This window comes from Lucilia sericata, unplaced genomic scaffold (assembly GCF_015586225.1).
Source record: "Lucilia sericata isolate MDLA Ls3-8-SP2 unplaced genomic scaffold, ASM1558622v1 Contig000022F_arrow, whole genome shotgun sequence".
NCBI classification, from domain to species: Eukaryota; Metazoa; Arthropoda; class Insecta; order Diptera; family Calliphoridae; genus Lucilia; species Lucilia sericata.
In genome coordinates this window covers 1,222,816-1,248,402 of record NW_023994060.1, presented here as the reverse complement: position 1 = coordinate 1,248,402, position 25,587 = coordinate 1,222,816, and the positions used below count along the sequence as shown (strand labels likewise).

The 25,587-nt window shown below is 30.0% G+C and overlaps 3 protein-coding genes across 3 annotated transcripts in view; 1 reads left to right on the top strand and 2 right to left on the bottom strand.

The window, feature by feature from the left end:
• Positions 1-25,587, top strand: part of LOC119608784 (netrin receptor DCC) — a 390,750-nt gene that overhangs the window by 41,308 nt on the left and 323,855 nt on the right. Inside the window, exon 2 of the mRNA XM_037963327.1 lies at positions 18,016-19,102. Within this exon, the coding sequence (XP_037819255.1) occupies positions 18,574-19,102 (529 nt within the window). The 5' untranslated portion in view covers positions 18,016-18,573. The remainder of the gene's footprint in view (positions 1-18,015; positions 19,103-25,587) is intronic.
• On the bottom strand, positions 8,044-16,285 carry LOC119608853. The gene is made up of 2 exons (XM_037963410.1): positions 15,968-16,285; positions 8,044-9,073 (listed from the first exon to the last, which is right to left on the bottom strand). Exon 2 carries the CDS (start codon positions 9,065-9,067, stop codon positions 8,399-8,401), a length of 669 nt encoding a protein of 222 aa, XP_037819338.1. The 5' UTR covers positions 9,068-9,073; positions 15,968-16,285; the 3' UTR covers positions 8,044-8,398.
• On the bottom strand, positions 9,200-13,930 carry LOC119609064. Its single transcript, XM_037963751.1, has one exon. The coding sequence runs from the start codon at positions 13,928-13,930 to the stop codon at positions 9,200-9,202; it is 4,731 nt and encodes a 1,576-aa protein (XP_037819679.1).

Sequence of the window (25,587 nt, the reverse complement as noted above, 5' to 3'; positions counted from 1 at the left end):
TACTTTTATAAATCTTAATCTACTTTGAGGTTTCCAAAGGCTTTTTAGAAACACTCATAACAAACAGACAAAAACTCCTTATAAATCTTTAAAATTTGTTAAATGTATAGCAAATAAAAAACCATTACATATACATAGTTATTCTATAAAAAAAATTATAAAATTTTATTTTATTTTTCTTCAAAATTTAACATAACAATGTCATTTCAAATTGTGGTTTCTAAAAGACAATTTTCATTACATGTACAATACAATACTTAATCAATGTTGACTGCAACCTGAAAAAGTATAACTAAATACATAAATAGATACATATGTATATATAACAATAACTACAAAAATATCTGTATAAATAATATTTACAGACAATCCAAAAAATATCCTTGAAACCACATTAAAATAACTTAAACATCTATTCCCTTTTGAGTTTTTACCAAAAACTTAAATCCAGAGATATTTAAATTTTCAAAGAAAGAAAATAATTTTATGTAAAACTAAGTATTCCATATCAATTACAATTTATGTTAACCTAAACCAGAGGAAAAGTAATACAATAAAAAATGAGCTAAAGGAAAAATTGCATTGTGTACACAGAATTGGAGATTTCAATAACGAGTCCTTAGTACAATTTTTTGAGGTAAGGAAAAGTACTTTGGAATGCTGAATCAAAATGTTGACATGATCATATTATTCAAAGCGACTATTTCTATGGAAATATTGCATATGGTGACGCTCTATGGTGACTAATTCTGTTACTTACGTTTAAGCGACTATTTCGGTAAAAAAAAGTTGCTTACCTGTGAGCAATTATTTCTGGACAATTACAGTTTTTTTTTTATAATAAAACGACTTTTTTATTAAAAAAATGTTTTGCTAAGATCTAGCGATTATTTCTATAGAAAATTTCTGTATATAAAAGTTGCTTACCAGTAAGCAATTATTTCTCAGTAAATTAAAACGGCTATTTTCAAATAAAGTTTTTTAACACTAAAACTACCGTTTTTATTAAAAAAATTTTCTGAAATCAAAGGATGATTAGTATAGAAAAAATTGTACATTAAAGCGACTAATTCTGTATAATAGCTACATACATACATTTAAGCCACTATTTCTGTAAAAAAGTTGCTTACCTGCAAATAATTATTTCTGAACAAGTACGACTATTTTTATATAAAAAAATTCTAAAATTTAGAAATGATTTCTAAAGAAACACCTCAGCATTAATGCGACAAATTCTGTATAAAAGTTGCTTACGTTTAAGCGACTATTTCTGTATAAAAGTTGCTTACCTGTAAGCAATTATTTCGGTGTAAATTAAAGCGACTATTTTTTCACATCAAAGCGACCGTTTTTATTAAAAAATTTCCTAAAATCTAGAGATGGTTTGTATAGAGAAATTTTTACATTAAAGCGACTAATTCTGTATAAAAGCTACTTACGTTTAAGCGACTATTTCTGTATAAAAGTGGCTTACCTGTAAGCAATTATTTCGATGTAAATTAAAGCGACTATTTTTTCACTCTAAAGCGACTTTTTTTATTAAAACAAAAACTATAAAATCTAGCAATAATTTCTATAGAAAAATTTATACATTAAAGAGACTAATTCTGTATAACAACAAAAAGTTTAAACGACTATTTCTATATAAAAGTTGCTTGCCATTAAGAGCAACTATTTCAGTATAAAAGTTGCTTACATTTATGCGATTATTGTTATAAAAATGTATTGTATTAATACGAATTCAAAGAAATCATGTTCTTATTTAAACGATTATTTCTATAAAACTGTTACTAATATTTAAGGGAAGAAGTAACTTATAAATATTAAGCTATTTACTTTAATGAAAAAGTTGCTTCAATTAAAGTCAGAACTTCTAAAGAATTTGATATTATTTGCTTACATTAAAGCGATTATTTCTTTAGAAAATATATAAAATAATGCTAGTTTTATAGAGATGCTACTTGTATTAATAAGAAGTTTTCTATAGACTAAAGCGACTAAATACATAGTATATCTAAAAACAACGTGTTCACATCAATTAAAAAAAATTGCACAATTTAAGGCGACAACTTCTATTAAAAAATGTTTGACATTAGAACGACTTAGAAATGTTGCTAACAATAAAGCGAAATTTTCTACAGCTATAAAGAGTTTATTAATCGATTTAATATTCAATTATATAAACTAAAAATAGTAAACTTACACTTTTGTACTTTAACAAATTTAGTACCTTTATTATGGGAAACTTTTTATATTTATTTCTCCCAACATTAACTGGGACTAAAAAAATTTACATAAAAAAACTACTAACATCTAAACTATATACACAAATGATAACTAGGATTTGAAATGAAAAACTACTACAATGATGGCCAGAAATTTATAGAATATTTATGCATTTTACACAACTCTATGGTATTTTATGCATTTGTTATATGTATGTTAAAATCTATGTCCTGTTTCTAGGAGTCTGTATGTATGTATGTACGTATTTATTTTTTAGTTTACTTATGCTAAGCATTTTTCATACATTGTTCTGTTGTCATTTCTAAATACATACACACACACACTCCGATATGTGTTTGTGTATTAAGTTATTTTTTAAAGAATGAAATATTTAGTACGTAAATGTGTATGTGTGTCAGGTTGTGAGTAAGTAACCATATCATTTATATAAACTTGTATATACTAAGTATTAATGCAACGTTATACTCCAACTCTGTTACTTTTAGGTTTGTTTTTGTGTCTCTTTTTAAGAGACCCATGTATGTTGATTAGACTGACTTGCAAAAAAATTTCTTGAATTACCTTTCTTAAAATATACCTTGTTATCATTGGATATTCTACAAAATATTTGGGCTAAATAATGTCAGTTCGTGAGCTGCACCGTTTTCATGAAAATATCCTAGTGTTCTCAATATGGATGCATCCCAAAATATGATGGATCTGGAGGTAGACGTTTGACATTGGTGACAGCTGCAAAAATAGTAATATCGTCTTGAAACTTCTTCGGTATATTTCTGACGGTAAAAGAATTATTTTATAAAATATTTACCACGCCCACCCAACGCCTACTTTATATACAGTATTATAAAAATCCTAATCGTATGTACATATTTCTCACGTTATAATAAAAAAAAGCGTTGATGAGCTGGATCGTTTTTGAAAAAATGCTTACGAACGACCATCTTCAGGTTGCAAATATTTTAGGAATCATCACATAACAAAAAAGGTAAATTTTCAGAGTTGTAATAAAATCACCATCGTGCTTTCCCTACACAGTGAGTCGGTCTAATGTTGATACATTTAAATACCTATGTATGTGTAAGCAAATGTGTATATCTGTGCAAGTTTGTATTTTTAAATAACGTTGATATGTTAGGGATATATGAATCCTTTTTTTTGTTAGAAAATAATGTTGACGATAATGACAAACAAGCAAACAGCAGATTCTTTTATAAAGCAGCAAGAAATTTTCTATATGTGCTGCATACCATTTTTCCATCTCTTGCTATTTATATTTTCATAATTTTGCATAAATAGCAGCGTTTGCATAAATGCTTTCTATGCTATTTTTATTTTTTACTACTACTCCAAGCTCTTGTATTCATATTTATTATTCCCATATATCTGGGTATTTGTTTGTGCATCTTTTATATTTCTCTGGCACTCTGGGTGTATGTGTTTGGATGTGTGTTTGCAGCTTCCCAGGATGCTTAAAAGATAATCCATTTCGGCATAATAAATAAGGCAGTAATTGCAAACTATAAAGCATGTTTACACATACACAAACAACAAATACAAACATACTCAAACATGCAACATCTCCGTTTACATGTGAATTCATATTTTCATAGTTATATACTCGTCCATTTATGCTTACAAAACATTAAAGTATCATAGAAATTCTCTAGAGTTTTTAAAAAGATTTTTCCCATATTTGAGTAAACTTACAGAAACTTAAAATGTACATTTAAAAACGTTTTCTTTTATATCATATCATATGCAACAATTTTATATTATTAGAAAATTAATTTACTACTGATATTTAACTTTTGTTAAATTTACTAAAGAGAGAGAATATATAATAAATGTACCAGAACCAGAGAGAATTTTTGACAAGTTTGTCCTAGCGAATTTTTCTAAGGGGTTCTCCAGTAGGTTAGTTGATACTGTTCTAGTTTGTCAGTTCAGAAATCGCGGAATCGATTCGCCCCAGAATCTCGCATTAGGACCACTTATGACCTAGGTGATTTTTTTGTATGATACATCCTGCATTGAAAATAACTACCCAGCAAAAACTTACATTGAACACATTCCAATAACACAATAGAATTTTAAGCCATTATTTTAACATCGTGATGACTTTGGAGCCAATTACCTTCCACGCTCGCTTACAAGTATGGAGTTAGGTAAGTACTGCATTCACCTGCAAATATGAAGTTTTTGAGAAAAAATAGCCTTCTAGGATACGTCAACTGCTTCTTCTATTAGATTTGACGAAATAAATATACATATACTTTATATATATTCAAAACAAAATATTAAGCTTAAACGTAAGTACTTACGTATTCAGTTAGTTATTTGTAAGTCATTACTAGACACCTTCTAGGTAGTTCTTAAGTATGTATAAGCCACTACTATCCTAGTAAAAACTTTCATTACCATGTAAGAGGCTAAAATGCAAATATCACAATAGCATTTTAAGCCTTTTTTTAACACGGTGTCATTGGAGGCAAGTACTTACCATACACGATAACAAGTAATTAGAAAAAGTATCAGCATCTGTATCTTCACTGGCAGATGACTAATGATTTAGAAAGTATTTATATAACACATTATTAGTAAGACCTTATTAGACTACTTCTATGTAATCCAGATCATATGTAGTAGTCAATGAAAAGTATGTTGTTAGGTAAGTAATTACAATTCATTATCCAGTTTTTCTTGGTTTATTTAGCCGGGAAACTAAATTTAAAAAAAAAAAACAAAATTTTCTATAAAAAAGTTTTACAAAATTTAATAAAGATGTTAAATTTAGAAAATTTGTTGCAAATGGTAGTTTACTTATACATGGTAGTATACTTATACATGTATGTACATTTGTATTTATACTACGAATTTACTATGAAATATTTCTAGCAACTCTGTCAATAATGTATGAATTTATCTATCTTACTTAACTTTAAGTTAAAAATATTTTCTAAATTAAAAAAGTAGCATGCCAAACTTAAGTTTGCAGTAAACAAGACACAACACAATTAATTAATTCCCCAACTCTTTGTCCCTACAGAAATTTCTCACAATACACCAGAGACTAAAGCCAGAACAAAGATATGCGTAGAGCTGGCGTATATTTCTCATTGTGATGTCCAATATCGAGAAGCAAATATACTATGTGTGTATCTAAATTTAAAAGAGTTGCAAGTTTCGTGCAGCTGTAAATGCATGTTGTGCTAGAAACTTTGAATACAAACATACATATTTTTTTTTTGTTGTTTAACCATTTTTTCCTCATATATCATTGATATGTAGATATTTTAACAGAATATACTATACCACTGTATATTGTAGATAGACTTAGATACAGGCCTAGTTCTAGTTTTAAAGGAAGGTTACCCCAAAAAAAAAAACATAAAGATTTTCTGACATAGAAATTTAATTAACTGTGGTTAATTTTTCAACACTTTTTGGCTATTTGTAGTCATAATTTTAGAAAATATATTTTTGGGGGTTAAAATAAAAAAAATTAAATTTTTACATATTTCATTATGGTATGCCTCTTTCGAATGAAGTTTTATTTTTGATTTTTTTTTTTTGTTGCACATTTTCCTTTTAATATATGCAAAGTCTCTATGCACAAAGATAGTTCTTTTCACATTGTTGCTGCATCCCTATACGAATAAATTTACAAATACTATATCAAATATTGTAGCATACTTTTTAAAGTCTATACATTTTTGTTGCATTTTTTTCCCAGTTTGTTTTCATGTATCATGTAAAGTATCTGTGTAGAGCGATGTTCATTTGCAAAAAAAAAAAAAATTATGGCAAACTAAGCCTCTTACAATTACCAAACAAATATTTCTCTTTGCAAGCAGAAATAGTATAATGCATCATTAATTCCATTAAACAATTTTTTTATTTTTAAAGCAAAAAACTTTACTTTGTTTGACCAATTTTTTTTTAAAGTTGTTTTGTTTTTTCTTCTCCTACTTCATATTTGATTTTATGCCGTTCAAAGCATTTTAATTTTTAAAAATCATCATATCATTTTATATGGTCACGAATGGAAATTCTCTATGATGAAATATGAAATATTTGAAAAAAAAAAATTAACTAAAAATTTTTGTAATAAAAGTAAAGGAAAATAAAGCTAAAGTTCCCCTAATCTGTATTAGAGCGTAACATTTAATGAAACAAATAATTACCACAATAATCATAAAATTATCAATGGTTGATTTTTATATGAGACTTAGTAGAAGATGTGGGATATTGTTTAAGTTATTTTGCTTGAAATGCATTGAAATAGATGACATCAAGCCATGTCCGTCCATCTGTTAAAGCACTATAGAAGACGAACGGAGAGAGCTAGATGGTTGAATTTTCTAAAAATGCATTAGGATCCCAGCAGAAACTTGGTAATGCCTTGTACTTACATAACCACTTACTTTTCAATGACAACTACTTACCGTCTGCATTCCATTCAAGTACTCTGTTTTTTACACACACACACAGAAAGAAAATTGATTTTCTGTGTGAAAACCATAAGCAGTGGTGTGGTAAGACTGCGAACCAACGAACAAGAAGCCCAGGTTTGTATCCTGTCTGAGGAATTTTTTTGTTTTTAAAACAACTTTCTGACTCCTTATTTGTAAGTACTTATATAAGTAGTTATTTGTAAGCAAGCTTGGTAAATAGTTGCCTCCACACAAACTAAATTATTGAATATTTTCAAAAAAAAAAAAAACTACAAAGTTCTCTTAAAATTTCCAATAAATATTAAAGCTCAAATGAATATGTTTTTTTTATTTTTCATTTAGTTTATTTTCTTCTTTCTTTGCAAAATTTTATATTGAAAATTATTTGAGTATGCAAGTGAGAGCGTGTGTGTTCATTTGATATTTTGTATTCAATATTCTTTGATTTTTACTAAATGTTAAGTCAACTGTATAATATTTGTGAATTCAATAACCAATATTCGTTTTAATATAATATATACACAAACACGTAAACACACTTATATGCATCTTCGAAATGAATGAAATTTATATATTTTTTAATGCATGGTTAGAATTTTGTTGCCTTTATACTCGACTACATACAAACTCATATATTATAAATGAAACAAGCTGTTTTCTATTAACGTCATAATAAATCAGGACATTTTATATAGATAAATAAATAAAAAGCAAACGAAAAATACATTTTTTTTGTTTTTGTTCAAAGGTAAAAATGTAATAAACATTTTATTAGCTTTTATAAATATGTACATACACCGAAAGAAAAATCTCCAAAGATTTTTAATTTTTGCTTTAATTTCTTTTAATCCCATTTCTTACTCAATTCAATCTTTATTCTTAATTCTTAGTTCTTGTTCTTAGGACTATTTCATTTTTACTTAATTCAAAAATACTTTCGTTTGCATTCGAACGTATAATTCTCATTTAGTTAAGAATATTTTCGCTATAATTTGTTGAAATTTTTTGAAATCAAGCAAGAATCGAAGAGCTCAAATCAAGCTCATTTTGGGATTAATTTAATCTTCTTCTAAAACCGTTCGGGATTGATTTCATTACGAATTACTGAATTTTTTTTCTGAGTGTACATATACATATGTACATACAAAGTTAGATTTGGTATAATATAGAACACATGATATTTTTAATTTGTTATAATTGCTAAAATTAAAGTTTATTCGATTGGAAGGTTGACTCTAAAATTAAAAAAAAAAAACTCAATATTATTTTCAATGAATTTTATAATAAATTTCTGAACAAAATTCAAAAATGTTTTATTTTGTCATATTCTATATATGAATACTAAACAAATTTCTGTCTCTAGTAGGGAAATTTGTTGTTGGAGCTGTTTCAACGTAGTTGAAACAACACAAAACCAAAGTTAATTATTTACAAATAATTAACTTTGGAAATAAAATGCAGGTTGCACTTACTTGTGGTTCAAGGTGAGTAAGAACACAGGTTTGGTTAAACGTTATAACTTCCTTTATTTTCAGGTTTGGGTTTTAGGGTTTGTTTGCTGCTGACGCTGCTGAGGTTTTTTTTTTATTAAAGAAAAACTGCAATGACGCTTAAGTTGATTGACAGGACGTCAGTTTTTGACACCTGTCAATCTCCTTAAGCACCATTCAGAAGCGTAGCGAGCAGAAGGGGCACATTTAAAGTAGGGGCTCTATGTCCAAGTCAAGGCAGTCTTCATCTGCTGTCTCGGAGGCGCTGTCGCGGGCCTCAACATGCCGCCCCCTTTGCACGGGTGCAAGGATCGAATCACTAAGCCGATTCATAGTAGCGATCATTTGTCGCAACAGCTGATGGGTAGTAGCTTGGCCGGCTGCTTGGTCAGCTAACTGCCGCTGCACCATTGTAGGCCTTCTCCTCGAGCGTCTTCGGCGGTCATTGGCTACAGTCAGTGCCCCAGAATCTTCGGTAGTGTCTCGACGGGTTTCTCCATGAGATGCTGAACGAACGGAATGTTGTGATCTCCGACGTTGTTGAGGTGGGGCTACTCGGTTCGGAATCCGAAGATCACGAATTGGTAACTGTAGGCGTTCTTGGACCGAACGCCTTGGCGGAGAACTAACTACATTCGACTGAGCACTTTCTTTGTGCAATAGAGTGTGGTGATTTTTGCCACATCTGCGACATGCTGAAGCTGTGGTACAATCCTTAACCTGGTGCGACTGGGAAAGGCAATTTAAACAATATCTATGAACCTTCACGGAGTAAAGGCGTTGTCTAATAGAAAACCCGTTAAATATTTTGCATTTCCGCAAATGATGCCTTTGGAAACATACTAGGCATACATCTGAGCGACGAATGGGTTCCATTTTTATCTGAAAAAAATATGAACAAAGAAAAAAAAAAAAACAAACAAAAAAGAGAGAAAGATGGATAGTTAGTACAATGATATAGTAATGAGAGATTACTGAAAATTAGACAAATTGAATACTATGTATAAGCTACTTATCCAAGATTGGCAACCAACAGAGTTTTACTATCGGCCGAGTAACCAAACCATATTGCGTTCGGATATCAGCCACTCGTACTCGTTTATCAGATCCGAGATATATAGTTTCAATGCGACCTAACCGCCAATCACTAGGAGGAAGTAGTTCATCCTTTATAATGACGAAATCTCCTACAATCAACTCCTTCTTTGGATATCTCCATTTGTAGCGCTTATGAAGTTCTTGCAAGTATTCGGTCTTCCATCGTTGAGCAAATCGATGATGAAGGGCCTTCAATTTTTCCCATCGATTCAGTAGTGACATATTTAGATCATCATTTGGCATTTCTGGTGGCGCCATTAGTGGTGAACCTCGTAGAAAGTGTCCGGGAGTTAAAACTTCTAAATCCTTAGGATCCTCAGTCATTGGAGACAACGGACGAGAATTAAGAACACCTTCAATCCTAATTAAAAGTGTAGAGAATTCTTCAAAATTAAATTTATGGTTTCCTACAACTTTTCTAAAATGAAGCTTGAAGCTTTTAACTCCAGCTTCCCATAAGCCTCCCATGTGTGGGGCACTTGGTGGGATGAATTTCCACTCGAAGCCGTGGATAGCATATTTTTCAACTATATCCCTATAGGATTGTTCTAAAAACATTGCATATTCAGCAAGCAATGTTTTACTAGCGCCTACGAAATTAGTACCGTTGTCTGACATCAGACGCTTAGGTAAACCTCGTCTTCCAACAAACCTATCAAATGTAGCCAGAAAAGCCTCAGATGAAAGATTGGAACATGGTTCTAGGTGTATAGCTCGTGTAGCAAAGCAAACGAATATGCAGGCGTATCCCTTCATATAGGGTGAATTTCGCAAATGCCCAGCTTTTATCTGAAAAGGTCCAGCAAAGTCTACACCTGTAAAGGTAAACGGTAAGGAGAACGTAGTTCTCTCAGCTGGCAAAGCTGCCATTATTTGCGATAGTACCCTTTGCTTATAGCGAACACAAGTTAAGCACTTATTTATACATTTTTTAACGGCTCTCTTTAGAGCTGGAATATAAAATTGGTATCTAACCATACTAAGCATTAAAGAAACGTCAGCATGCATCAGATTTTGGTGAATAAATTTCAAAATCATTTCACATAAGTTCGATTTGTATGGAATGATTATGGGAAACCTTTCGTCATAGCTCATAGATGAATTAACTAAGCGACCGTTAACTCGTAGAAGGCCGTTAGAATCTAGAAATGGGTTCAGCGTTATTAACGAGCTTTTCTTAGAAATAGCTCTGGAGTTGGACAAGTCGTTATATTCATAGAAATAATATGTCCTTTGCGTCAGTCGTATTAGAACAACTTTAGAATTGTTGAGTTCGTTCTGAGTTATAGTTTCTGGAAAAGTTGTAACCTTTTTTGAGGCTAAATTGTAGAAACGATAGACATAGGCTATAACGCGAAGTGCTCGGTGATATCTTGAGAAACTATTAATAATAGAAAGTTCCTCTCCACTTTCTGCTATTGCTGACGGTACCTGAGATCTCGAAGGTAGTTTTAGTACAGTCCCTTTATTCTTAAAAGACGAAGATGGAGCTGGATCTGTGGAACAAGCAATTAGACATATTTTTCTTTGGTCTGGCGCGTCTTGGAGTGGTTGAGAGAACATTGGCCAGTGATCTTGAGAGCTAAGAAGCCAAAGAGGTCCATGCCACCACAATGGATTATTAACTAGATCTTGAGGCTTGCATCCTCGTGTTCCAAGATCGGCTGGATTTTCAGATGTAGGTACGTGTCTCCACGTGGCATCAACGACATTTTCAATAATTTTGGAGATTCTATTGGCTACAAAAGTTTTCCACGTAGATGGATGTTTTTGAAGCCAAGCAAGAACAATGGTGGAGTCTGTCCATAAATAAACAGATGTGTTTGGGAACAAATTATCACATAACAATTGCCTTACTAATTTGGAAAGAAGTAAGGCGCCACACAATTCCAAGCGCGGAAGACTAAGTTTTTTTAGCGGAGCTACCTTGCTTTTAGCCACTAGCAAATGTGTGCTTCTTCGGTTTGGATTCTCCGATCTAAGGTATACTGCGGCACAGTATGCCCTTTCTGAGGCATCGCAAAACCCATGCAACTGGATATAATTTTCAGGTTGAAAATTCACCCAACGAGGAATTTGAATTCTATCGATATGATGAAAATTGTCAATGAACAATTTCCACTTTTGAAATATATGTGAATTGACATTCTCATCCCACTCTACACCATCTTGCCATAAGTTCTGAAGAAGCATTTTAGCTTCAATAATTATAGGCGTTAGCCATCCTGCCGGATCAAAAAGTTTTGCAATGCAAGATAATATTTGCCTTTTTGTTACTGTACTTCCTAGAGAAATAGATTCGACTTTGTAATTGAAAGTATCACTCATAGCGTTCCAACAAATACCAAGAGTCTTCGTTGAGCTTGAATCATTAAATTTCAATAAATCGTCATTTAAAAGATTTTCCTTTGGAATATGTTCTAATAGTCTATGGTGATTGGCTGTTATTTTTCTCAATGGAAATCCTGCAGAATTTAGTGCGGTGCACAACTGTTTCTGAGATTCTATTGCTGATTCCAATGTATGTCCTCCTGATAGCACATCATCCACATAAGTCTCATTTCTTAATATTAATGACGCTAATGGATTAAGTGTTTCAGATTCGTCAGCCAATTGTAGAAGTGTTCGAATAGCTAAGTAAGGAGCACAATTTATGCCGAAAGTTACCGTAGTTAATTCATAATCTTCTATGTTACCTGTAGTGACATTGCGGAACAATATCCTCTGATATGGTCTATCTGATTCATTAATCATTATTTGACGATACATTTTTTCAATATCGCCATTGAATACATATTCATATTTTCGCCAGTTTAAAATTATAGTCATTAAATCTGACTGAAGGGTTGGTCCACTATATAAGATATCATTCAACGAATATGAACTTTGTGTTTTTCGTGAACCATTAAACACCACGCGAACCTTTGTTGAAGCACTTTCAGGTCTAAACACAGCATGATGTGGCAAATAATATGAATAGTATTTTCCATGTTCTTCTATTTCAGTTGAATTGCATTTTTTCATATGACCTAAATCTATATATTCCTTCAATATATTATTATAAATGTCCAGAAGATTTGATTTTTTAGCTAAATTGGCTTCCATGTGAAGATATTGTTTCTTTGCTTGGTAGCGAGATGAAGATAGATTTATTATTTCTGGAAACTCTGATCTGAATGGTAACTTTACCACATATCTTCCATCTTTTCGTCGAAAAGTGGTTTTTGCAAATAGTTTTTCACAAAATTTATCTTCTTCTGATAAGACACTACTGTTAAATATCTCTTCAGTTTCCCAAAACTTCCTAAGCTGAACACAAATTTCATTGGATTCCCTAGTTTTTTCATTTATATCAACTGTAACGAGTGAAAGGGAGTTTATTTTGAAAGGGCCATATACAAACCATCCGTATACTGAATTTTGTGCTACCATATTTCCTAAAACATGTTGACGAGTCCCCTCGAGTAAAATATATGGTAATATATCACTTCCTAATAACATGTCTACCTGCGAAGAAACATAAAATTTCGGATCCGCCAATTCCAATTCACTGATCTCGTCAAGATTAGGATTGGAAATTGTTGTTGACGGCATCAAACTTGTTAAGTTTGAAACGATTATAGCTTGAGTATCAAGTATAAAATTATGTTTCTCTGCGCAAAGTGTTACATTACAAATTTTCTTTGAATTAGATACTACAGTACCTCCTAATCCACATATTTCAAAATCTGCAGGTTCTGTTTTTAAATTTAATCTATTTCGTATTCTTTCAGTTAGAAACGATCTTTTGGAAGCTGAATCTATCAGAGCTCTAATACTGAACTTATCACCCAAGTGATTGATTTGTACTAAGGCTGTTGGTAATAGAATATTATCATCGTTTACCGATAGATGAGTTTGGACATTTATCTGATCATGTTTACTACAAGAGGGACACTGCTTTTCCGGGCCATTATTTTCCGTTTCCATACTCTTCACAGGATGTGTATATTCAGTATGAAATGAATTTACTGGCCTATTAGCCCTTGAAACCAGTTCATTATTTATGTTATGGTTCACATGTAATAAACTATGATGCTTATTTTTACATTGTGTACAACGAAATATACTTCTGCAATCCTGATTTAAATGAGTAGGCGAAAGACAATTGGTACATATTTTATTCTGTTCTACAAAATCAACTCGCTGCTTAACAGTTAAATCAGAGAATTTTCTACAATTTCTTAGATAATGATTTTCGTTGCAAAATACACATAAGTTCTGACTATTTGTGTCTGTTCTCTTTTTGATATTTTTACTAGTTCCAGGCTTTTGATCACCTTTGTGACTTGATTCGTTTGCCGACATTTGGTCACGTGCCATTTCTATTCTTTCCAATACTCGGTGTCTACTTTTTAAAAAAGTATCCATTTGATGCCAGGATGGCAAATCAGAATCGGATTCTAAAGACTCTTCCCAAGCAGTAATGGTTTGAATAGATAATTTTGTACTGCACAAATATACCAAAATTGGATCCCATTGGTCCACTCGTATACCATGTCCTATTAACATTGATAAACAATCACATATAGTTGTTCTTATCCTGTTAATATCGACACTATTCTCTGATTTGGCTGGCTCTAAATTAAATAGAGTTTTCATCTGAATTTCTACTAAAAATTTTTTGTTCTCATATCTCGACTTTAAAGCGTTCCAAGCTGGCATGTAGTTCTGTTCCGACAAACTGAATTTTCGAACAATTGCCAATGCATCTCCCGAAGTTTTGTTTAGCAAGTGGAAAAACTTTTCAACCATTAAAGACCTTAATATCACAAGCAGGAACACGTAACCCTACTTCTGATAAGTCGAATGTAGTATTCATTGGATAAAATGATGAGCCACCTAATGTAGAAGAATGATATGGGTCAGTTTGTACTGTAGGTGGGCTCTTTGCAGCTTTTAAGAGGTCATTCATACTCGCTTTTGTCAACTGATATTTCTCTCTACATTCTCGAAACCTAGTTCGTGATAACTCTTTAAATTCGGGCGATATTAAGGAATCTGCCGCACTATATATCGCCTCATAGGATGTTCGAATCGTCTTCCAGTCTTCCTCTAAAGATTCTAATTTTGCCTCTACCAAAGATTCTGTTAAATCTTCTGCATGCAATTTTGAGAAACTTTCGCATTCATCAAATAAATTATCTGTCTCTATGACAAATTTTGAGTGAGCTTGACTACCCATTATATGTTGAACTTTAATTTGACCGATGGTTTATTAGTAAATATGCTCAATTATTACCAACTGATCAATAAAAGTGAATTGCTAAGGTTTAGCAGACTTTTTATATTTTTTCCCGTTACGTAGTAACTTATTCTTAAAATATTTCCAATTACCACGTAGTAGTAATTTAGAAGTTAAAATTTTCAAATTAAGCGCTTTTTTACGTTACGTAGTAACTTAACTGCAAATTTGTTAATTTGAATTTATTATTAAACTGATTAACAGTTAAAATGAAATCGGAAAGAATTTGCTATGAAACACTTATTTTACGTAATAACTTGGTTATTGTAAAATGAAAATGTCATTGATTAGCAAAAAAATTTTTTCTCTGTTACGTAGTAACTTGTTCTTAAATTTCGTCCAATTACCACGTAGTAGTAATTTAGAAATTAAACTTTCCGAATTTATCACTCTTTTACGTTACGTAGTAACTTTGACAAATTTATCATCAAAATATATTAATAAAATAACTAATTGTTAAAATGAAATCGCAATGGATTCGCGATGTATTTACGTAATAACTTGGTTGTTATAAATTTTCAATCTTATATAAAACCTCAGCTAGTTTTAGTAATAGCATATAGATTAATTAAACAAATATTGCAAAAGGTATGACCAATTTTCCTTTTACTATTATTATTTCTATAAGAACCGCAGGCAATTTGTAAAATTGCGCGGAAAATACAATATAATTTAGTTCAAATACTTCTTTGTACGGTTCTATAGTTGAATCAAAAAAAGTTGACTTTTCGACTTTTTGCTGTTTATGAAAAGTCAGGTTTTCGACTTTTTTGCGTCTAATAAATAGTCGACTTTTTTTTTTTTTTTTTTTTTTTTTGTGAAATTGATTCTTCGACTTATTTCTTACAAGATAGTTAATTTTTCGACTTTGTTTTAGAGTCGATTTATAGAACCTTACTTATTTGAATGACCGCTGGCACTGTAAATGCGCGGAACTATTTTATAATGTATGTTTTTTTTTTTTTTTTTGTTAAATATTTATGAATTACCACGTAGTAGTATTTTATAAATAATAAATTTACTGGGTTTAAACAATTCTAAAATCAACCGCACTTTGATTGTTGGTTATTTCCCACTTTAAAACAACAATGGATGTACGTACATATGTATGTGTTTTTATTTTTGATTATTTTAATGTGCCAAGAAACAAAACAAAAAAATGTGAGAATATTTAAAGCTCAAAAACGAAAAGGAAAAAAAAATAATTTCAGATAATTAAACTACTGTTTGGTCACCAGTTCAATACAAAGGCTTTTAAGGACCATAAACAAATTTCTGTCTCTAGTAGGGAAATTTGTTGTTGGAGCTGTTTCAACGTAGTTGAAACAACACAAAACCAAAGTTAATTATTTACAAATAATTAACTTTGGAAATAAAATGCAGGTTGCACTTACTTGTGGTTCAAGGTGAGTAAGAACACAGGTTTGGTTAAACGTTATAACTTCCTTTATTTTCAGGTTTGGGTTTTAGGGTTTGTTTGCTGCTGACGCTGCTGAGGTTTTTTTTTTATTAAAGAAAAACTGCAATGACGCTTAAGTTGATTGACAGGACGTCAGTTTTTGACACCTGTCAATCTCCTTAAGCACCATTCAGAAGCGTAGCGAGCAGAAGGGGCACATTTAAAGTAGGGGCTCTATGTCCAAGTCAAGGCAGTCTTCATCTGCTGTCTCGGAGGCGCTGTCGCGGGCCTCAACAAATACTATAACTATATGTATATCTTAAATTACATAAAAAATTTATTGATTTTTTGTTTAATTTGCATCCTAAGTACATAAAGAAAGACTGACTTATATGTTTATTTATATGTATATATTTTTTTTATTTTAATATTTAATATGTTTATTTTTTATCATAAAACATTTATTTGGGTCTTTAATACCACATTTATGGTCTTTTCTTTTTATTAAACCAATTCAATTGTTTTATTATTGAAAAATATATTAAATATTAATTTACCATAAATCTTTAAACTCTTTCTCCCTGTCTGTCTTCGGTGTGTATTCGTTGGAAACGTATGCCTCATATATAAAACCGCCATAAATCACATTCAAATGTCAACATATATAAAATTTATTTATTGTTGTCAAAATAAATAAGTAATTTTAGGTGGGAGTAGAGAGAGATTCTGCCAAAGAAATAAAAATATCAGTATGTAAAAATATGAAATAAAATGTTATAAAAAGTTTGTTAATAAATTATTACACATGCATCAGACTTTTTTATAAGAATTTGTTAAATAAAAAAAAAAAAAAATACTTAATTTCCAAAATTTTCGAAAATTTTTACTTTCTATAGAAAATTTTAAAAACAATCACTTTTTATAGTAAATTTTCGAATTTCAATAATTCGTAGTAAATTTGCTAGAAACTTATTAATCGCATACTAATCTTAAAAACTACTCCCAAAAAATTAAGAATTCTGTAAGTTGTGAATATATTCGTAAGCTCTTAATATAAGCCCCTTAAACTAGGCAGCATTTTATTTAAATTCCCTTAATTAACTTTATAGAATTATTATTACAATTTTGTTTTTTTTACATTAATTCTATTTACTTATACATTTATTTAAATTTATTTAATTCTGTTTGGTAAAACAAACCAAAACTTTATAATTTCCCTTCAAAATATGTATGAAAAGTTTTATTTTATACTGCCCCTAATAGCATGCTTTACATTAAATTAAAAAATGTTCAAAACTTTTTAATAACAAAAAATATTAGAACCTCCCCCCCTCTTAACACTTAACAAATCAAGTCCTGTTTTGATGTGTTTTTGTTGTTGTTGTTGCTGTGGTTTCCTGTTAATAACATCTAGTGATAATACAATAATTTTATGGCTTTTTAACAAAACCAGGTAATTTTCAATCTAATAGAATAGAGCAAAAAAATTATATGCAACTAAAAAATTAAAAATATTTAGTAAAACTCACGTAATTTATAAAAACTATTATAAAAGTCACATGAGTAGTAGGTAGGCATACTTGAGTGTGTGTAACAGAAATGAGCAAAATTTTAGCAGAGTCAAAAAAAAAAAAAAAAACAAATATCCTGCATATATATTTCTCAACTTAAAACAATTAACGAATTTACCTCTATCCTTGCTCTCCATTGCTTGTGTGTTTAAATTAAATTAAAGGTTTTTGTGTGTGAATTATTTTACACAAATTGTTAATGCTACAGTGCCAGCAACAAATGGTTTTTACTATAAACCTTAACAAAAACTAGGGGAGATTTTTTGTTAGAACAAATAAAAAAAACATTTATTTATGTCCATGGAAAAATAATGGCACAAAAAAAAAAACAAATTATTTACGTTAGAATTATGACAAATTGAAAGTGAATTAGGTTAAAAACTAAATTTCTATACATTAGTTTTTTTACAGCACATAACTTACTGTAAAACTAATTAAATAATTTTAAATTCTCTTTATTTTTTATTTTCAGGTATTTAAACTAAACAACGAAATTTACACAGAATTTTAATCATTAAAAAAATGAAATCGTTTGCCATGTAATAAAATTACTGCCATTCGTTCAACTGCAGAAACACACACAAATAAAATTGTTCAATAACAATTAAATAATTATTAAAAAAAGATTGTAATAAAAATTAACAGAAATATAATATAATTAATTGATTTTTTCCCCAATGTATTTAGTAATGATTAAATGGTAATTATAAAAAAATGAAAATTCCCTAAAAGTATGTTATATAAAAGAAATTTTAATGCAATTAACAGCTTAATAAAATCAGTGTTGACCTTAGGCTTTAATTTAATAATAAAATTAAATGAACAAAATGTTAAAATAATATTAAACTAAAGTTAAATAAATACAATATTATTAACTAACTGAAATCAGTGTAAAAAAACTATAAAAACAAATTAAAGAAAAAGTTAGAAAATAAATAGTTTAAAAACATTCACCAACTTGTTAAGCCTTAAGATAGGCTCTGTTTTCTAGTGGAAAAAACGAAACTTTTTACAAAACACACACACAATAATGCCTTTAACTAATTTTAACAACTACAACAAACAATATTATTACGGTTCTTCTTATATAGAAGATGAAGATAATAAAACAACAACAGCAGCAACACTAAAACAACTACCACCAAAAGCAACAATATCAACTAAAGCACCAGCCACTAGCATCAGCCACACTTTCGCTAAAATGCCTGCTAAATATGCTAATGCCACTTTTACTGCAACACATACAAAACCAATTTCAGAGACAGCAACAACAATAATACCAACTAAAAGCTCATCATTGTTGTTGACATCATCAGCAACAACAACAAAATCTTTAGAAGTTATTGCAGCATCATCATCGTTTTTAGGTGTTGCTGTAACGTCTTTACCCTTGTCGTCGTCTTTTGCATCTACGTCAGCCTGTTCACTTTCCGGTGCTGCAGCAGTTTATCCACAAATGAAAAAGTATTGTCGTCGTTTTTTATTCGTAATTAGCCTCGTTTGTTTACTGCACTCATGTCTATTGTGGAACACCGCTGAAGCTGCCATTTCAAATCGAGGTAAGATACATTTTTTCTATAATTTTAATAGTGTTTTTGTGTGGAATGCTAGAAAAAACATTAACGGGTTATTTATGTAACTAAGTAGGGTGTGCTGAAGAAGTGAAGAAAGTGGTTTGGAAATTTTTACTTGCGGGAATGTTAGTTTGTTTTAATAAACTTTATTATTGTAGTTGATGTTTACAACAAACAGGGAGATAAATTTTATTGTTCGCACTATTTCTGTGGAGAAAATTATGTAATTAAAACAGGAAAGACTTAAGTGTTATAAAGTGGAACAAATTGTGATTTTTCTTAAATAATAAAGTTACAATTTTTGAACAATTTTAAATTTATAAGTTTTTTCGTTGGTCATTACCGATTTGTATAAAATTAATGCGTTATAAAGAAAAATTTGATATTTTTATAGAATTTATAAAAATAAAAAAATAAAAATTTTAACTATTCATTCCATTTTCAAAACTTATCCTCAAAGCCCTTTAAAAACGTCAGATTTATTTCCAAAAAAATTCGATTTTGGCCCACTGTGTATTCCGAGATACATTTTAGATGGTAAAAATCATCCATTCAAGACACTTTTTAGATGGAAACAATTAGATCCGTGGCACTATCCAAACCTTCCCTTTAAGCTATTCTTCAAATGGACCATAATCCTTAAATATTTATCAAAAAATAATTAGATTTTGTGAAATTATCCGGAGTCTATTATATCGATGTTTCTGGATCCTCTCAAAAAAAAAAAAGACATAAACAGACTGAGATATCGATATTCAAGTAAATTTTTGATTAGATAAGAGATCCAAAATACTTGCGTGGAGGAAATAGTCTGATATTCCGAGAATTTTTTGAAAAAAGATGCAGATTGCAATAAATTAGTTTTAGAGTATTTGATGCACAGTGGGATGGATCAAAAATAAAGGGTCTAGATTGTTAGTCCGATATGAATAAAATTTCACAAGCGTACAGAAGAAGGTCTTTCGATTTTAGGTTTTGAATCTGGACCCTATGGGTCCAATTACGGAAAAAAGATTTTCTTCCAATTTTTAAGATTTTAAAAAAATGTTATATATTTTTGAAACACTCAATTTTCTATTATCAACAGAAAACTACACAGGAAAAACTTACATTGAAAAGTAATGTGTTCTTTATTAGCATTTTAACTCATTATTTTAACACGGTGATAACATTGGAGGAACGGCATTACCAAGCTCGCTTACAAATCACTACTTAAATAAATACTTACAAATAAGGAATTGTTCACACAGAATACGAACCTGGGCTTCTGTTCGTTATATCGCTTTCTTTCTCACAACACCACTGCTTAGTTATGTTATTCTGCGTCCAATAATGGTTTGTCACACAGAAAAGCTATTATAAGGGTACTTAAAAATAATGCAGGCGGTAAGTAGTAGTATTTGAAAAGTAAGTGGTTATGTAAGTACAAGCCATTACCGAGTTCTTGCTGAGTATCTACTTTGCTTTTGCCGACTCAACAGAGGCCATTCCATCTCCGTGGTTATAAACGGAAGTGATGTTTTTGCATCTCGGAAGTTAAGCAACGGGCAGAAAAGTTAGAGATTAGATAGCTCAAGTACTTGAGCAAAGTGCATGTATACAGGATCGGAACTTCCGTATATGTAAATTGCCACCTGCAAGTAATAATCACAATGGGGCGGTGGTGAGTCGTCACAAACGCTCACCCAGTAGTTGAAAAAGGCCACCGTGAAATAAGGCCCTCAGGGCAGGTGTTCACGTAAAGCACTTCGACATTCGTGTTTCAATATCAGTGTAAAAATTGGACCTGTTTTTGGAAAATTCATAGTTACAGTTTATCAACTTAAACTTGTGTTTAAACGAAACGCAGCACTACAGTTATTTTAATTTAAATTTTCTAATTTTCAACTGTCATTTCTAAACCCAATCTATTTTGCAAAATTTAAGACCACAAATTACCACAATATATAATACACATGGCATTTGGTATTTTTAAAATTTTAATCACTGATTATTTAGTTGTATATATGTATGTGTGTGTATAAGTCTACTAATATTAAAAGTGTTTCATCAAACATATTTGCAAAAATGTTTTTGACTAACAGGTATCAAATATCATTTTGAGTATATGTTGTCAAATTAGTAAATATTGTTCAAATTTGAGCGAGAAATAAATAATGAATTTAAAATTTGTTGTTGTTGTGATGTCCTGTATTTTACTGAGTTTGCTAAATTTATTTATATGGGCAATTTCGTGTCAAGGTTAGTACTATTGGATAGTAGACCAGACACAAATTCTCTGCTATATCGGTTAAGAACTGCCGATGTAAAAGGGGGGGTTCAAGTTAGGCATTTTATTCATACAGGGTTTATTTCAAATGATTGTAACTTTTCACCTATTGGTCCTACCAAAAATTGTCCAAAGGACTTTAGATAGTTATTTCTCCAACTGGTGCAAATTTCATCCAAATTGATATTTTAAATGGGGTCACTTGATACGAAATTGCCCATATATTTAATGGTGTTATTGGAAATGATTGAAAGTTGGCATTAAATTTGTCGTGCCCTAGAAATAAAATAACTGAGAGTATATACGTTGTTTTAAAAATACTTTTAAAATTAGGTTAGTTAAACTTAAACGATTTTATTTGTTGCAAATAAAATTGGAATAAAAGCTAATCAATATAATGAAAATTAGATCCATTTTAGAAATAAATAGTGGTTGAGTTGCTGTGACTTAACAGTCAACTTTTTGCACATTTTTTACTTTATATTGTTAAATTTCCTAGAATTTCTTAATATGCCTGTCTTTGATCATAAAATATACAAAGAATTTTATGCTTAATTATATTTTCCTACCTTAGGCCAAAAAAAAAACATTGCCTACTTTAAGGCAAACATACAAACATACGAAGAAATTTTATATTGTTCACTTAAAATCAATTACTTAATAAATTATTAAATGGAGAACAGAAAGATATCAAATAAAACATAACACATTTTCAAACCACAATAAACACAACAATTTATATTTGTTACAGAAAATATATAAATTGAATTGAATTGGTAAAACAATTACATAACAAACAGCCGTTCATATTCATGCAACCGTACTCATGAATACCAATAAATACAAATCATATTTTTATAGACTACCACTTGAATTCAATTCAAGTATTTTATGTATTAAACCCATCATCATCATATGTTTGTACATACTACATCCCTTCTTTTGCAATCGCTCTGCTACGGATTGAATTCAATTTTATTTTATTTGTTTTCCGAAGATTTCGAAGAATAACTACATATTTATAACATGAAGATTGTAGTAAAACATATTGTTGAATGTTTTATATGGTAAATATTTTCATATTTATATGGAATATGTTTGTTATGGATAAAAATTTAAGAATTGTTTGTGCTGTGTTACTCTCTGTTCTTTTTTTTTAGTTTTTTTTTTTTATTATTTCATCTTCTATTTGAGTAAGATTTTAAGTGATTTCACTTAAATTTCATAAAAAAAAGACACCAGCAATAACAACATGTTGTATCATATATTTAAACATTTATTCATACATACATATACATATGTATATAATATACACAAATAACAAACACAAAAATTGAATACATTCATAAAATAAACGTGCCTTTTCGCCAACAGGAAGGAACTAAAGCAGATGAACAAAAACCAAAACTTGTAAAGGGAATTTCATCAGTATCACCAGCAAGCTTCATATCCACATTTGTACATACATACATTCATATACATATTCTCTCATATTTCGTAACCAAAGAGGGAACAGAAGCAACAAAAATGAAACGAATTTACAATAAAAATAAAAAAAATTAACTATTTATTTGTATTTGTGGTTGTTTTTTGCTGTTGGCCATATACAAAAAATTACAAGCAGAATAAGAAAAAAATGTTGCAGTATTGGAAAAAGCACAAGCACACTCACATAAACATTTATAATGTATAACAACATAAAGTTCCATCAGGCTTTGGGAAAAAGTAATTCACAAAAAACACACACGAAAAAAATTTGCAAATAACTAAAAATAAAAATAAAACTACTAAAATTATGTGCATATCAAAGTAACGGCCATAAAATATGTTGAAATATATCACACACTAACAAGCAAACAAACACGAATCCAACTTATTTCACATTAAGCCTTACAATTTCTGTTTCCTTTTTCCTACACACACATGACACTGGAAAATAAACCAAAAAAAAAAAGCGCGTAACTTGAAATCTGTTGTCTGAGTCAAAGCCACTCATATGAATACCGTTAGTTTATACTGCCACTATGGTATTGGTTTTTGTTTGAGTTTATACAAGTGTGTATGTGTGTGTGCGCGGTTTTGTAACAGCTGTGTTTTTTTTTCGAAATTTGCCTTCATATTTGTATATTTGTTTTTATGTTGTTTAGTTGTATGCGGTTTTGTTTGAAATATTCATTGATTGTTGTCATATTTTTTCACTTTTTATTTTTTCATAGACAGTTTTTCAATCGCGTTTGTTCTGTGGACAAATTTTTTAGAAATCTAGAGTAAACCAATTTATTATTTACAAATAGAAAGAACAGTGGTTTCGTATCTACAACTGTATGACAGAAAATGTATTTAAGTTACCTTGAGTTTATACCAATTTCATTGTATCAAATAAAAAAGTATTCTTGGTCTAATTCCTCTACTTTGTGGTTTTGGCCTTTTTTATGCTGATAATATCCATTAAAGCAATTTTCTGAAGGGGCATCATATGAGGGGTAAAATTAGTTATCTATCGATCCTCCTGAAATTCGGTAGAAAAATTTAAATTTCCAAGAAACGTTTTATCAAATTTCATTGCGTTCTTTATATCGTATTTTTAAGGCAGTAATTATCGTTAAAGTAATTTTTTGAAGGGGATTTTGTATGGGGAGAACGATCACTTATAGACCGATTGGTAGGAAGTTTTAAGTTTACAATAAATTTCTTTATGTCAAATTTTATTGCGTTCTTTATATCGTATTTTTAAGCCAGTAATGATCGTTAACGTCATTTTCTGAAGATTACTTTAAAGCCATTTTCTGAAGGGGCTTCATATGAGGGGTAAAATTAAAATTTCCATGAAACTTCTTTATGTTAAATTTCATTGTGTTCTTTATATCGTATTTTTAAGTCAGTAATTATCGTTAAAGTCATTTTTTGAAGGGAATTTTTCATCGCTAAACTCGTATTTTTAAGTCAATAAAATTATGAGTATAACTCATCTCCTAAAGGGGTTCTATATGGGGGACCTCATTGGGAAGGAAGATCATAGATTTTTTCTTTCCCCAAATCTCTGATATTCTATTTTTCCATTTGGATCGAGTAAGAACGTCTATCAACAAACAATCCGATCAATCGGTAGATCTATGAGGAAACGAACTCTTTTATATGCTTTTATATGCAATTTTTCCATTCGATCGATCGGTATATGGAATTTTTTGCGCAATATCGACTTTTGAAACAACCCATACTAATTATTTACAACCTTTTCCCCAAAAACATTTTTGTCATTTCAAGAAAAACCTTTCCAAACCACTGTTTCATTTACAATCACCACTGCTCACTTTTACAAATATTTTTCTATTTATTATTAAATATACATACATATAGTATCTGACAAAGTTTTTACATTTTGCACGTCTTATTTTGCCAATTCTAAATCGATGGCATTTTTTGCGCTTTTTTTTCTCCATATTTAAGCCATTTCAAAGAGAACAATAACATATTGCCGGTATGACAAATAATATGAATTTTAAGCTTATACATTTTTTCTATTCTACAACAGAGATACAGCAACAAACACAGACTAGCGTTATCAAATGAAATAGTAAAGGAGGCAACCAACTAAACGAGAGAACAAAAAAAAAAAAAAAAGGATAAAAATTCAACGATGAATTTTTTTCTAGCTGTAGTTAGTTTAACTGTGTAACATATTGATAAATGAAATCTACAAATGGAAATTGAAAATATCATATTACCAAGAGATTTGTGGGGATATAACGAAAAAAATTATATAAAGAAAAATATTTATAAACAAACATACAAACCTATATAAAAAATATAGCATACCTAACAGGCGAAATCTGACACAGAAACACAAAAAAACCTTTATGGTATAAATGAAAGTAGATGAATGAAATGTGGATTGTTAAAGCTTTTAAGCCACGTTATCACAAACAAAAAAATACGATTCAATACAAACTCATATACTTACATATGTATGTATATGCATCTATAGATAGAGTCTAAACTTAGCTGTCTAACTAACTAATATTTATAAAATTGCTTCATATGTTTTTCTTACAGGGGTTTTCTTCTTTTTTGTTTTTTGCTATCATCTACATAGATTTTATTTAACCAATTGGGTATTGTTCTGTGATTGTTTTGTGTATTTGTATAATATTTGTTTTTATATACATGTGTACTTGTGGTTCCAAATCTTTATGTATTTTTT